Source organism: Pelophylax lessonae, assembly GCF_965119305.1.
Source record: "Pelophylax lessonae genome assembly, chromosome: 3".
NCBI classification, from domain to species: Eukaryota; Metazoa; Chordata; class Amphibia; order Anura; family Ranidae; genus Pelophylax; species Pelophylax lessonae.
The window spans coordinates 100,055,978-100,072,894 of NC_138770.1; the positions used below are offsets into that span (position 1 = coordinate 100,055,978).

The 16,917-nt window shown below is 46.7% G+C and overlaps 1 protein-coding gene across 1 annotated transcript in view; it reads right to left on the reverse strand.

The window, feature by feature from the left end:
• CIMIP2C (ciliary microtubule inner protein 2C) overlaps nt 1–12,386 on the reverse strand; it is a gene marked incomplete at its 3' end in the record, with an annotated part of 70,960 nt that extends 58,574 nt beyond the window's left edge. The window contains exon 1 of the mRNA XM_082250784.1: nt 12,210–12,386. Coding sequence (XP_082106910.1) covers nt 12,210–12,283 — 74 coding nt within the window. The 5' untranslated portion in view covers nt 12,284–12,386. The remainder of the gene's footprint in view (nt 1–12,209) is intronic.
• Nucleotides 12,387–16,917: the final 4,531 nt, after the last annotated feature.

Genomic DNA, 16,917 nt, shown 5'->3' on the forward strand with positions numbered 1-16,917 from the left:
GTGTCAGGAGAACCCACCACCGCCATGGGTCAGGAGAACACACCACCACCATGTGCCAGGAGAACCCACCACCACCATGTATCAGGAGAACCCACCACCGCCATGGGTCAGGAGAACACACCACCACCATGTGCCAGGAGAATCCACCACCGCCATGTGTCAGGAGAACCCACCACCGCCATGTGTCAGGAGAACCCACCACCGCCATGGGTCAGGAGAACCCACCACCACCATGTGTCAGGAGAGCCCACCCCCACCATGTGTCAGGAGAACCCACCACCACAACCATGTGTTAGGAGAACCCACCACCACCATGGGTCAGGAGAGCCCACCCCCACCATGTGTCAGGAGAACCCACCACCACCATGTGTCAGGAGACCCACCACCACCATGTGCCAGGAGAACCCACCACCGCCATGTGTCAGGAGAACCCACCACCGCCATGGGTCAGGAGAACCCACCACCACCATGTGTCAGGAGAACCCACCACCACCATGTAGGAAAACCCACCACCACCATGTGTCAGGAGAACCCACCACCACCATGTAGGAAAACCCACCACCACCATGTGTCAGGAGAGCCCACCACCACCATGTGTCAGGAGAGCCCACCACCACCATGTGTCAGGAGAACCCACCCCCACCATGTGTCAGGAGAACCCACCACCGCCATGTGTCAGGAGAACCCACCACCACCATGTGTCAGGAGACCCACCACCACCATGTGCCAGGAGAACCCACCACCACCATGTGTCAGGAGAACCCACCACCGCCATGGGTCAGGAGAACCCACCACCGTCATGTGCCAGGAGAACCCACCACCACCATGTGTCAGGAGACCCACCACTGCCATGTGTCAGGAGAACCCACCACCACCATGTGTCAGGAGAACCCACCACCACCATGTGTTAGGAGAAACCACCACCGCCATGGGTCAGGAGAACCCACCACCACCATGTGTCAGGAGACCCACCTCCCCCATGTGTCAGGAGACCCACCACCACCACGGGAGGTCACAATAGGCCTTCACTGACCTATAATGATCATTGTCCTCAGCTAAACGACTTATGGCTGGACATAGGAACCTATGGCACAGAAGATCCATGAATAACCAATCATCACTTACCTCTGTGCAAGAGATCTAACATGGCCACGGAGAACTACACTGACCACCAATGTACGGGGGCACTACACTGACCCCCAATGTACAAGGGAACTACACTGACCACCAATGTACAAGGGAACTACACTGACCACCAATATATAGGGGAACTACACTGACCACCAATGTACGGGGGCACTACACTGACCACCAATGTACGGGGGCACTACACTGACCACCAATGTACGGGGGAACTAAACTGACCACCACTATACGGGAGAACTACACTGACCACCAATATACTGGAGAACTACACTGACCACCAATGTACGGGGGCACTACACTGACCCCCAATGTACAAGGGAACTACACTGACCACCAATGTACGGGTGAACTACACTGACCACCAATGTACCGGGGCACTACACTGACCACCAATGTACGGGGGCACTACACTGACCGCCAATGTATGGGGGCACTACACTGACCACCAATGTACAGGGGCACTACACTGAACACCAATGTACAGGGGCACTACACTGACCACCAATGTACAAGGGCACTACACTGACCACCAATGTACGGGGGAACTTCACTGACCACCAATGTATGGGGGAACTACACTGACCACCAATGTATGGGGGAACTACACTGACCACCAATGTATGGGGGAACTACACTGACCACCAATGTACGGGAGCACTACACTGACCACCAATGTACGGGGGCACTACACTGACCACCAATGTACGGGGGAACTAAACTGACCACCAATATACGGGAGAACTACACTGACCACCAATGTACGGGGGCACTACACTGACCATCAATGTACAAGGGCACTACACTGACCACCAATGTACGGGGCACTACAATGACCACCAATGTACGGGGCACTACAATGACCACCAATGTATGGGGGAACTACACTGACCACCAATGTACGGGGGAACTACACTGACCACCAATGTATGGGGGAACTACACTGACCACCAATGTAAGGGAGCACTACACTGACCACCAATGTATGGGGGAACTACACTGACCACCAATGTATAGGAGCACTACACTGACCATCAATGTACAAGGGCACTACACTGACCATCAATGTACAAGGGAACTACACTGACCATCAATGTATAGGGGAACTACACTGACCACCAATGTACGGGGGAACTACACTGACCACCAATGTACGGGGGCACTACACTGACCACCAATGTACGGGGGAACTAAACTGACCACCAATATACGGGAGAACTACACTGACCACCAATATACGGGAGAACTACACTGACCACCAATGTACGGGGGCACTACACTGACCCCTAATGTACAAGGGAACTACACTGACCACCAATGTATGGGTGAACTACACTGACCACCAATGTACCGGGGCACAACACTGACCACCAATGTACGGGGGCACTACACTGACTGCCAATGTACGGGGGCACTACACTGACCACCAATGTATAGGGGCACTACACTGAAAACCAATGTACAGGGGCAATACAATGACCACCAATGTACGGGGGCACTACAATGACCACTAATGTACGGAGGCACTACACTGACCACCAATGTACGGAGGCACTACACTGACCACCAATGTATGGGGCACTACAATGACCACCAATGTAAGGGGGAACTACAATGACCAGCAATGTACGGGGGCACTACAATGACCACCAATGTATCGGGGCACTACACTGACCACCAATGCACAGGGGCACTACACTGACCACCATTGTACAAGGGCACTTCACTGACCATCAATGTACAAGGGCACTACACTGACCACCAATGTACAAGGGCACTACACTGACCACCAATGTACAAGGGCACTACACTGACCATCAATGTACAAGGGCACTACACTGACCACCAATGTACAAGGGCACTACACTGACCACCAATGTACAAGGGCACTACACTGACCACCAATGTACGGGGGCACTACACTGACCACCAATGTACAAGGAGCACTACACTAACCACCAATGTATGGGGGAACAGTACTGACCACCGATGTATGGGGGCACTACACTGACCATCAATGTACAAGGGCACTACACTGACCACCAATGTACGGGAGAACTATACTGACCACCAATGTACAGGAGAACTACACTGACCACCAATGTACAGGAGAACTACAATGATCACCAATGTTCAGGAGAACTGCAATGACCACCAATGTACAGGGGCAATACATTGACCACTAATGTACAGGAGAACTACACTGACCACCAATGTATGGGGGAACTACACTGACCACCAATGTATGGGGGAACTACACTGACCACCAATGTACGGGAGCACTACACCGACCACCAATGTACGGGGGAACTACACTGACCACCAATGTACGGGAGCACTACACTGACCATCAATGTACAAGGGCACTACACTGACCATCAATGTACAAGGGCACTACACTGACCACCAATGTACGGGGCACTACAATGACCACCAATGTACGGGGGCACTACAATGACCACCAATGTATGGGGGCACTACACTGACCATCAATGTACAAGGGCACTACACTGAACACCAACGTACGGGGGCACTACACTGACAACCAATGTATGGAGGCACTACACTGACCACCAATGTATGGGGCACTACAATGACCACCAATGTAAGGGGGCACTACAATGACCACCAATGTACGGGGGCACTACAATGACCACCAATGTACGGGGGCACTACACTGACCACCAATGCATGGGGGCACTACACTGACCACCAATGTACAAGGGCACTGCACTGACTACCAATGTATGGGGGAACAGAACTGACCACCGATGTATGGGGGAACAGCACTGACCACCGATGTACAAGGGCACTAAACTGACCACCAGTGTACAAGGACACTAGACTGACCACCAATGTATGAGAGAACTACACTGACCACCAATGTACAGGAGAACTACACTGACCACCAATGTTCAGGGGCAATACACTGACTACTAATGTACGGGAGAACTACACTGACCACTAATGTACAGGAGAACTAAAATGACCACCAATGTACAGGGGCAATACACTGACCAACAATGTACAGGGGCAATACACTGACCATCAATGTACAAGGGTACTACATGGACCAAATGTATGGGAGAACTACACTGGCTACCAACGTAAGAGGAGAACCATACTGACCACAAATGTAAGAGGAGAACCACACTGACTACCAATGTAAGAGGAGAACCCTACTGACCACCAATGTAAGAGGAGAACCACACTGACCACCAATGTAAGAGGAGAACCACACTGACCACCTATGTAAGAGAAGCACCACACTGACCACCAATGTAAGAGGAGAACCACACTGACCACCTATGTAAGAGGAGAACCACACTGACCACCAATGTAAGAGGAGAACCACACTGACTACCAATGTAAGAGGAGAACCATACTGACCACCAATGTAAAAGGAGAACCACACTGACTACCAATGTAAGAGGAGAACCATACTGACCACCAATGTAAGAGAAGCACCACACTGACCACCAATGTAAGAGGAGAACCACACTGACTACCAATGTAAGAGGAGCACCACACTGAACACACATATAAGAGAAGAACTACACTGACTACCAATGTAAGAGGAGAACCACACTGACCACCAATGTAAGAGGAGAACCACACTGACCACCAATGTAAGAGGAGCACCACACTGACCACCAATGTAAGAGGAGAACCACACTGACTACCAATGTAAGAGGAGAACCATACTGACCACACATATAAAAGAAGAACTACACTGACTACCAATGTAAGAGGAGAACCATACTGACCATCAATGTAAGAGGAGCACCACACTGACCACCAATGTAAGAGGAGAACCACACTGACCACCAATGTTAGAGGGGGAACCACACTGACCACCAATGTAAGAGGAGAACCACACTGACTACCAATGTAAGAGGAGAACCATACTGACCACCAATGTAAGAGGAGAACCATACTGACCACCAATGTAAGAGAAGAACCATACTGACTACCAATGTAAGAGGAGAACCACACTGACCACCAATGTAAGAGGAGAACCATACTGACTACCAATGTAAGAGGAGAACCACACTGACTACCAATGTAAGAGGAGAACCACACTGACCACCAATGTAAGAGCAGCACCACACTGACCACCAATGTAAGAGGAGAACCATACTGACCACCAATGTAAGAGGAGCACCATACTGACCACCAACGTGAGAGGAGCACCATACTGACCACCAATGTAAGAGGAGAACCACAGTGACTACCAATGTAAGAGGAGAACCACACTGACCACCAATGTAAGAGGAGCACCACACTGACCACTAATGTAAGAGGAGAACCACACTGACCACCAATGTAAGAGGAGCACCACACTGACCACCAATGTAAGAGGAGAACCACACTGACCACCAATGTTAGAGGGGGAACCACACTGACCACCAATATAAGAGGAGAACCACACTGACCACCAATGTAAGAGGAGAATCACACTGACTACCAATGTAAGAGGAGAACCATACTGACCACCAATGTAAGAGGAGAACCACACTGACCACCAATGTAAGAAGAGAACCACACTGACTACGAATGTAAGAGGAGAACCACACTGACCACCAATGTAAGAAAAGAACCATACTGACTACCAATGTAAGAGGAGAACCACACTGACCACCAATGTAAGAGGAGAACCATACAGATTACCAATGTAAGAGGAGAACCACACTGACCACCAATGTAAAAGGAGAACCACACTGACCACCAATGTAAGAGGAGAACCACACCAACTACCAATGTAAGAGGAGCACCACACTGACTACCAATGTAAGAGGAGAACCATACTGACTACCAATGTAAGAGGAGAACCATACTGACTACCAATGTAAGAGGAGAACCACACTGACTATCAATGTAAGAGCAGCACCACACTGACCACCAATGTAAGAGGAGAACCACACTGACCACCAATGTAAGAGCAGCACCACACTGACCACCAATGTAAGAGGAGAACCACAGTGACTACCAATGTAAGAGGAGAACCATACTGACTACCAATGTAAGAGGAGCACCACACTGACCACTAAAGTAAGAGGAGAACCACACTGACCTCCAATGTAAGAGGAGCACCACACTGACCACCAATGTAAGCAGGGCCATCTTTAATATTGATTGGACCCTGGGCAAACATTTTCTTGGGCCCTCCCAAATTCAGTTTTCAGCTATTTGCGGGCAGTGTGGGCTCAAGGGGGAGCTGCTTTGGGCCCCACAACAATGACTGGGCCCGGGGCAGCTGCCCCTTTTGCCCTGTGTTAAAAACAGCCCTGAATGTAAGAGGAGAACCACATTGACTACCAATGTAAGAGGAGAACTATACTGACCACCAATGTAAGAGGAGCACCACACTGACCACCAATTTAAGAGGAGAACCACACTGACCACCAATGTAAGAGGAGAACCACGCTGACCACCAATGTAAGAGGAGAACCACACTGACCACCAATGTAAGAGGAGAACCACACTGACTACCAATGTAAGAGGAGAACCACACTGACCACCAATGTAAGAGGAGAACCACACTGACTACCAATGTAAGAGGAGAACCACACTGACTACCAATGTAAGAGGAGAATCATACTGACCACCAATGTAAGAGGAGAACCACACTGACCACCAATGTAAGAGGAGAACCCTACTGACCACCAATATTAGAGGAGAAGCACACTGACCACCAATGTAAGAGGAGAACCCTACTGACCACCAATGTAAGAGGAGAACCACACTGACCACCAATGTAAGAGGAGAACCACACTGACTACCAATGTAAGAGGAGAACCACACTGACCACCAATGTAAGAGGAGAACCACACTGACTACCAATGTAAGAGGAGAACCATACTGACCACCAATGTAAGAGGAGAACCCTACTGACCACCAATGTAAGAGGAGAACCACACTGACCACCAATGTAAGTGAGAGCACCACACTGACCACCAATGCAAGTGGGAGCACCACACTGACCACAATGTAAGAGGAGAACCACACTGATTATCAATGTAAGGGGAGAACCACACTGAAAACCAATGTAAGGGGAGAACCACACTGACCACCAATGCAAGAGGAGAACCACACTGACCACCAATGTAAGGGGAGAACCTTACTGACCACCAATGTAAGAGGAGAATCATACTGACCACCAATGTAAGAGGAGAACCATACTGACCACCAATGTAAGAGGCGAACCATACTGACCACCAAGGTAAGTGGGAGCAGCAATTACTACCTGTGTTTTTTTCTAGCTCCTATTATTTGCACACAGTACAATGTAATATACAAACATTGATTATTCTGACACATGCTCTTCTTTTATAATCACACATAGAATCAGGAATTAGAATTTGGATGGAAATCTGACTGCAGTAAAAAGATTTCTTTATAAATAATGTGTTTGGCAGAAAGGTGTACATCAGACCTAACAGAATGGGATCTATGATATCATGGTTGGTACTCTCATTTTGAGTTAAAGGAAAATATGGCATCATGTCTGTGTGACAGCAGGGGGCGGTAGTGTACACATAATACTCCCAAGGATCTTATCCAAACAGTATGTGCAAATCACTTTTATTCCTCTGATTGTTGCGTACACAATCGTATCCATTCCTCGAGATCTCTGCTACAAATTACTGCAAATTACAACACAATGCTATAAAAAGGAGGCTGCTCTCTTCTTATTAGTTTTAGGTATGCCTTGTAAAGGAGCAGAGTAGTAAGTTATCACGATATAAACGTATGTAGTAAGTTATCACGATATAAACGTATGGAGTAAGTTATCACGATATAAACCTATGTAGTAAGTTATCACGATATAAACGTATGTAGTAAGTTATCACGATATAAACGTATGTAGTAAGTTATCACGATATAAACCTATGTAGTAAGTTATCATGATATAAACGTATGTAGTAAGTTATCAGGCCTTCCCTCTATGTATAGGATGTAATTATATAGCAGATGTCAGATGTGTTCATTATATAAGGCAAGGGTCTCTAAACTATGGCCCTCCAGTTGTTCAGGAACTACAATTCCCATCATGCCTAGTCGTGTCTGTGAAGGTCAGAGTTTTACAATGCCTCATGGGATGTGTAGTTCTGCTGGAGGGTCATAGTTTGAGGATCCCTGATATAAGGAGAAGCTGCTTTGTGCTTTTCAGGGTGGCCATGCTGATCCTTCTATCTCACTGCAAGGCCTACCAGAGAGGACCTGTCTGCCTGGATACTGACCACTCTCTGCAGTCATTAACCACTTGCCGACCGCCGCACGCCGATCTACGCCGGCGGTCAGCCCCTCACAGGCAAAGTGACGTAGGGCTACGTCACTAGCTTGTGAGGGTCTAGGGAGTGAGCGCGCGCCGCCGCAGGCGCGCTCCCGCATGGTCACGGACCCCCCCGCGCGTGTGACCGGCGGACCCGATGTCCGCCGGCCACTCTGCGATCGGCGGGGGGAGAGGGAGAAAGTCAGGCAGCTTGTGTAAACAAGCTGCCTGTCATTCTCCCCTCTGTATGAGAGCTGATCATATGGATCTACTATGTAGATCCGTTGATCACTCTGCATACAGCTGAAGCCACAGCCAATCACAGTTAGAATCACGCCCCTAGGGACACACACAGCCCCTCCCTCTCAAATAAAGTTAACCCCTTCACTACCAGTGTATTTTTACAGTAACAGTGCATATGTATAGCACTGATTATTGTAGAAATGTCACTGGTAACCCCAAAAGTGTCAAAAATGTCAGTCAAGGGTCCGATCTGTCCGCCGCAATGTTGCAGTACCGCAAAAAAAATCGCAGATCGCCGCCATTACGCGTTAAAAAAAAAAAACAACAAAAATGACAAAAATCTTTCCCTTAGTCAGTAAACGCAATAACTTTTGCGCAAAACAATCAAAATACGCTTTTTGCGATTTTTTTTACCAAACATAGGTAGCATAAAACAAATTGGCCGAAAATTTTAAAAAATTTTGATTTTTACATTTTTTTTGGGGGGAATTTCATATAAAAAAAAGGGAAAAATATTGCTATTTTTGCAAAATTTACGCTCTTTTTTTGTTTATAGCGCGTGATCAAAAAATCGCACAGGTGATCAAATACCACCAAAAGAAAGCTCTGTTTGTGGGAAAAAAAGGACGCCAAATTCGTTTAGGTACAGCGTCTCACGACCGCGCAATTGTCCGTTAAAGTCACGCAGTGCTGAATCGCAAAATAACCCCTGGTCGTTTAGCAGCCAAATCCTCCGGGGCTTAAGTGGTTAATGATGGCAAATATGGAGGATTGCAATCATAGGGATCATTCACAAAGGTGTAGAAGGGACCATTAGGGGTGTATTTTTAAAAACAAATTGCATAACCATTCGGCCACTGAAAGAGCAAGCACATTCAGTCAATGGGGCAAAAATGAAAAAATGAATGTTATTAGACTATTTCCTGTGCTGGTCGATTTTTTTTTTTTTCATTGATTTAAAATGGAAAATACTGCATTTGACCACTATATGGCGCCAAATACAGGAATTTATTGGCTCCATCTAGTGGCCAAATGTTTTTTTTTTTTTTCCATTTCAAATGAATAAAAAACATTCAACAAGCACAGGAAAATCCTAACGACATTGTTTTTTTTTTTTGTTTTTTTTCCCCATTCACACAGAATGAATGTACATGAACTGTCACTGGCATAATTACTATGCAATTTTTATTTTATTCTTTATAAATACACCATTTACTATGTATGTGTAAATTGCTCAGTGTTTTGTAAAAATAAACTGTGAAATATGTGAGAACTAAATAAATATGTAATAATAGTGTGTGACCATGGTGGAGATATTAGAGTGTAAGCTCCTCTGGTACAGACAGTAATGTTATTGGCTCAGTGTTCTCTGTACAGCACTAGGGTACCGTATATACTCGAGTATAAGCCGAGTTTTTCAGCACATTTTTTTGTGCTGAAAACGTCCCCCTCGGCTTATACTCGAGTCAAGGAAAAAAAAAAAAAAATTTCCTGTCCGCTCCGACGGGTTTAAGGTTTAAAAATGGCGCCGCTCCTCGCATACATGTCACCGCGCATGCGCCGCCGCCGCTCGTGTAATTTCGGCTATTCCCGGCGCCGCTCGGGAGAGGCTGGGAATAGCCGAAAGTATACGAGCGGCGGCAGCGCGTGCACAATGACGTGTCGGCGCCGGGCGGCGCCATTTTTAAAATGAAGGCGCCTCTGGAACAGGTAAGTGAAACAGCTTCACTACCTGCCATTATGCAGGACTGCGGGCACACTACAAGGGATGCAGTGCTGCGGGCATGTACCATGCCCACAGCACTGCATCTCCTGTAGTATGCCTACAACCCCGGATCCTCTTGTACCATGCCAGTACCCTGCATTCTCCTGCACCATGCCAGTCACCCTGCATTCTCCTGCACCATGCCAGTACCCTGCATTCTCCTGCACCATGCCAGTCACCCTGCATTCTCCTGCACCATGCCAGTCATCCTGCATTCTCCTGCACCATGCCAGTCACCCTGCATTCTCCTGCACCATGCCAGTCACCCTGCATTCTCCTGCACCATGCCAGTCATCCTGCATTCTCCTGCACCATGCCAGTCACCCTGCATTCTCCTGCACCATGCCAGTACCCTGCATTCTCCTGTGCCATGCCAGTCACCCTGCATTCTCCTGCACCATGCCAGTCACCCTGCATTCTCCTGTACCATGCCCGCCGCCCTGCATTCTCCTGCACCATGCCAGTCACCCTGCATTCTCCTGCACCATGCCAGTCACCCTGCATTCTCCTGCACCATGCCAGTACCCTGCATTCTCCTGCACCATGCCAGTCACCCTGCATTCTCCTGTACCATGCCCACCGTCCTGCATTCTCCTGCACCATGCCAGTCACCCTGCATTCTCCTGCACCATGCCAGTCACCCTGCATTCTCCTGCACCATGCCAGTCACCCTGCATTCTCCTGCACCATGCCAGTCACCCTGCATTCTCCTGCACCATGCCAGTACCCTGCATTCTCCTGCACCATGCCAGTCACCCTGCATTCTCCTGTACCATGCCCGCCGCCCTGCATTCTCACCCTAGGCTTATACTCGAGTCAATGATTTTTCCCATCTTTTTGTGGTAAAAGTAGGGGTCTCGGCTTATACTCGGGTCGGCTTATACTCGAGTATATACGGTATATGTCAGAGCTATATAAAATTATAATAATAGTGTGTGAGTGTGGCAGGGCATTAGAGTGTAAGCTCCTCTGGTACAGACAGTAATGCTATTGGCTCCGTGTTCTCTGTACAGCACTGCGGTATATGTTGGAGCTATATAAAATTATAATAATAGTGTGTGAGTGTGACAGGGCATTAGAGTGTAAGCTCCTCTGGTACAGACAGTAATGCTATTGGCTCAGTGTTCTCTGTACAGCACTGCGGTATATGTTGGAGCTATATAAAATTATAATAATAGTGTGTGAGTGTGGCAGGGCATTAGAGTGTAAGCTCCTCTGGTACAGACAGTAATGCTATTGGCTCCGTGTTCTCTGTACAGCACTGCGGTATATGTCGGAGCTATATAAAATTATAATAATAGTGTGTGAGTGTGGCAGGGCATTAGAGTGTAAGCTCCCCTGGTACAGACAGTAATTTTACAGGCTCAGTGTTCTCTGTACAGCACTGCGGTATATGTTGGAGCTATATAAAATTATAATAATAGTGTGTGAGTGTGGCAGGGCATTAGAGTGTAAGCTCCTCTGGTACAGACAGTAATGCTATTGGCTCAGTGTTCTCTGTACAGCACTGCGGTATATGTCGGAGCTATATAAAATTATAATAATAGTGTGTGAGTGTGGCAGGGCATTAGAGTGTAAGCTCCCCTGGTACAGACAGTAATTTTACAGGCTCAGTGTTCTCTGTACAGCACTACGGTATATGTCAGAGCTATACATGGTTGAATACACTTTCTTTCCCCTCTATGTACAGTACATTAGGCAGTGAGTAGGTAGGGAGGGGAGAGGGATCAGTTGTCCTCTAGGTGTGCAGACATGGAGCATATGTCATCTACTGACACTTACCCGGGCATGAGAGCAGGTGGTATGTAGGTGGCATTGTTGTGGGTGATCAGTGTGCCGGCACTCCTGGACGCCATCTGTCACCCGGTGTCGTGTCCAATGTGACTGACAGGGAAACCTAAGACTCTTGGCTGGAGGCTGCAGTACTCAGGACACACAGCTCCGTCCTGACACACTAACCTGCGTCTCCCTGGTAACCGTCACCGACAACACCACACTGTACACAATACACGCCTTCAGCCTGTGACTACTAACCAGACACACCACTAGATGAAAGGAAAAAACTAAGGACACTTCATAATAAAGTCAATTCTTACTTGGGAGGGGCCGTGCTTTATCCACTTCCGGACCCCCCCACGTACATGTACTGCGGCAGGGCGGCCCTTCAGCACCAAATCACGTACCTGTACCTCAACTTTATTTCCAGGTCATGTGCGCCGACGGTGACCCACTACTGCTGTGTCCAATCACACAGCGGGAGAAAATCACCGGCACCTGGCGGTCATTCCCGAGAGAGGCAGAACAGGGTTCTGCCTATGTAAACAGGGGAGATCTCCTTTCTGTTAGTAGGTAAGATAGAGATCCTGTGCTTCTGCTGACATTCGTGAAAATACCTCACATGTGTGGTGAGAGCACCGTTTACATATGCATGCGGGAGTAAGCACGGTGGGATGGGGGCGCATTATATATTTTAATTTATTTTAGAAAAACTGTTTTTTTTTTACACTTTTTTTTATTTTTATTATTTGCAATAACTTTATTGCTATCACTAGGGATCAACAATATCCCTTGTGACAACATGGACTGTGACAAGTCCTCTTTATGGAGAGATTCGGGGTCTATTAGACCCCAAATCTCTCCTCTGCCCCCCCCCCCCCCCCAGGCAGCCAATCAATTGGCTGATTCTCTGGCCGCTGGTGGCCAGGTAAACAAAGGGGCGGAACCAGGAGTGATGAATACTCATCGCCCCCGGTTTCCAAGGTTACAGAGAGAGGGGAAGTTCTCTCTCTCTCTCTACCAGGCAGCTATCGCCGCTGGGCGCAACGCTCCCGCCTTCTGCGATGGGACAGGAGAACCCGGGAGAGGTGGTGGCGGGAGGGCGGTGGGACCCCTTTCCGCCACCCGCAGAAGTGATCAAGTGGCTAATAAGTCACTTGGATCACTTCTGCCAAAAAGAGAATCGCTGGCTGCCAAAAATGATACCAGGATGATGCCAGTAGGTGCAGGCATCACCCGGTATTACCACTGAAACCCAAGGATGTACAGGTACCTCTATTTGGGGGAAATGGTTAAATGGAATCCAGGCCATATAAACCACATAAAGACCAGGCCTATTTCTAACATTTTTAGCTTATAAGTTAAAATCAGTATATTTCTTACTAGAAAATTACTTAGAACTCCCAAACATTATAAATATATTTTTTGCAGAGACTCTGGAGAATAAAATGGTGGTTGTTGCACTATTTTATGTGTGGGTCTTTCAAACGCAATTGTTTTTTGGAAAAAATGCGCTTCACTGAATTGAAAAAAAAAAAAATGAAACAGTAAAGTTTGCCCAATTTTTTTGTATATTGTGAAAAGATGATGTTATGCCAAATAAATAGATACCCAATTTTATTGTATATTGTGAAAGATGATGTTACGTCGAATAAATAGATACCTAACATGTCATGCGTTAAAATTGCACGCACTTGTGGAATAGCGACAAAATACGGTACTTAAAAATCTCAACGCTTTTCAAACTTTTAACGGTTTCCAGTTTAGAGTAAAGCCCCGTACACACGTACCGATCGTCGGCCGACGGAACGTCCTACAAATGTTCGCGGCTGGTGTGTTTGTTGTTTGTCTGTTGAAAAGTGCTCCAAACTTGCCCAGGACATTTGTCTTCCGACAGAAAATGACGTCACTACGTTCCACGCACGTTCGCCGCTACAAAAGAGGAAGTGAGTGTTTGGCCGTGACCCTTCTGGGCATCTCGCGCTGATTTCGGTAGCATTTGTTTGGTTGACGACATTTCGCTATTTTCCGAGACATCGTTCGAGAATTTATTATGGCGACCGTGAATTCGTCCGTTGCTGTCGTTAGTGTTGGAGTTTTGGCTCTGAGACGACGTACGAGCAATAGGAAGAAGAAGCGGACCTCCTGGACGAAAAATTGGTTGCTTAACCGTGATCAATTTTCTCATATGTCCTTGCTGAGGGAGCTCCAGGAAAATAATCCTGATGACTTCAGGAATTATTTGAGGATGACGGATCCCATCTTTTACCGTCTTCTTGCCCTGGTGTCCCCCTATATTCTGAAGCAGGATACTTGTATGCGGCTTGCAATTACTCCTGAGCAAAGGTTAATTGCGACGTTGAGGTATCTTGCAACAGGGAGAAGCCTGCAGGATCTGAAGTTCACCACAGGCATCTCCCCCCAAGCACTTGGTATCATCATCCCTGAGACCTGCTCTGCCATCATCAAGGTCTTGCAGAAGGACTATATCAAGGTATGTTTGATTTTTTACATTACATTACATGTATTACTAGTTTCACCCGAATTATGATGTTTTTGGATGTACAGCAATTGACACAGGCCATTATTTGTAAACTACCCTCTGTCCGCATGCACATAGTAGTAAAGATGTAGATTATCTTTAACCATTTGTAAAATTACCCACTAACCACCCCACCATTCTCTCCTATGTGTCCCTAAACGCATTGCCTGTTAACAGTATTTTGAATTTGGGTCATTTTATTGCTTTCCCTCAAACAATTATTCCTTGGCCAATGTTTTAGTACCTAGTTAATGATTTATCTAAAATACATCAGTCCATCCATTCCCACCTATGATTCTGTATGTTTATGTAATGATGTTAAAACCTTCACTGACCACAAGCCCTAATTGATGTATAAATGCCCAGTTTTACTTACCCATCCCCCCACCCACATGCTAAATCTCAAAGTCAGCATATACCAAAGCTCAAGTTCAGAGGTCTTCAAACTATGGCCCACCAGTTGTTCACGAACTTCAATTTCCATCATGCCTAGTCATGTCTGTGAATGTCAGAGAATTACAAGGCCTCATGGGATGTGTAGTTCTGCAACAGCTGGAGGGCCGTAGTTTGTAAATCTCAGCTCTAGCTGGTGAGTATAATGGGCCATACACACTAGAAGATTGTCAGAACAATTTATCCTTCCGATTTACCAAAACCAAATAATATGAGGTCCAACAAACACTTTCAAATCCTATGCAATCTGGTAGGCCCTTGCACTACATAGAAAAGTTAAATCTGCACGAAAAAGTCTTCAGAGAATCTTCTAGTGTGTATGGCCCTTTACAATATAAGAACAATAGGAGGTTGAAAAGAAATGTATGTAGATGTTACATCCCCATATCCAAACCTTTGCCTTCCTGTTGTATATTTTTTTAGCAAGTTGCATAAGCATTTAACAGACAACTGTGTGTGTAATTAATAATGTGATGTGCTCAAGCACTAATTTTATTTTTTTTTTTTTTTTTTATTTTTTCCCCACAGTTTCCTTCAAACGCAGAGCAATGGCTGGAGATTTCTGATCAATTTCTGGAGAAGTGGAATTTTCCCAATTGTGGGGGTGCTATTGATGGGAAGCACGTCCGCATTGTCCCCCCTCCGAATTCCGGCACATTTTATTATAATTATAAAGGTTTTTTTAGTATAGTCATGCTAGCCATAGTTAATGCAAACTATGAGTTTATTTTTTTGGATATTGGCAAAAATGGCCGCAATTCGGATGGGGGAGTTATTGATCAGACGGAGTTCGCTCGTCGTCTAAAGAACGGCACTCTGAACCTGCCATCCAGGGAGCAAACTGTTGAGGGTATGAGCTTTGTGTTTATCGCAGATGAGGCTTTTGCGCTTGGGGAGCATCTCATGAAGCCCTACCCTCAGAGGAACCTCACCCCAGACCAAAGGATTTACAACTACCGGTTGTCCAGAGCTCGCAGAGTTGTGGAGAATGCCTTCGGGATAATGGCCAACCGGTTCCGGATATTCCTGACGTCCATAAACCTGGCACTGTACAAAGTGGATAATGTGGTCTTGTGTTGCTGCATTTTGCACAACTTCCTACGCAGGAATGCACAAAATTATGTCTTGCAGCAACTGGATACTGACCCTGCTATGCCAGGTACAAGTGGAGAGGCCCAACCTTCTAACCAAGTGGAGTCCATGACGTCAATGGAAGTTGGACGGTCAGCATTGGCATCACACAGGGCCCGTCAGATCCGCCAGGAATATCTGGACTATTTCGTGGGGAGAGGAGCTGTGTCCTGGCAGCAATCACTGTCACACACCCATTAATCTTGTTAAAGATTGGACACACAAGATAAATGTCAGAGATATATTATTTTTCAACACATTAAACAAAAATTGCAATGATTCTGTATTGTGGATTATAATCATTTGGGCACATATGCCAAACACAATTATTTGGGTTAATCATGTGTTATATATGTGTGACTTTGGAAGGGTTAATACATTCATCAGTGTGTTTCTTGACTGTAGTCTCTCACCAGCTGATCCAAAGTGATGATGGCCATGTGTTATTTTTTAGCCAGTGGTGTAAATACAAGGGCCTTCTGCACCCCACAAAATGTACACAAACCCTGTCACATTGAGAACTAGGTCACACCCAAGGTTCATCTAATGTCACCTTACATTGGTGTTCATTGTCCAGAAGTTGCCCAT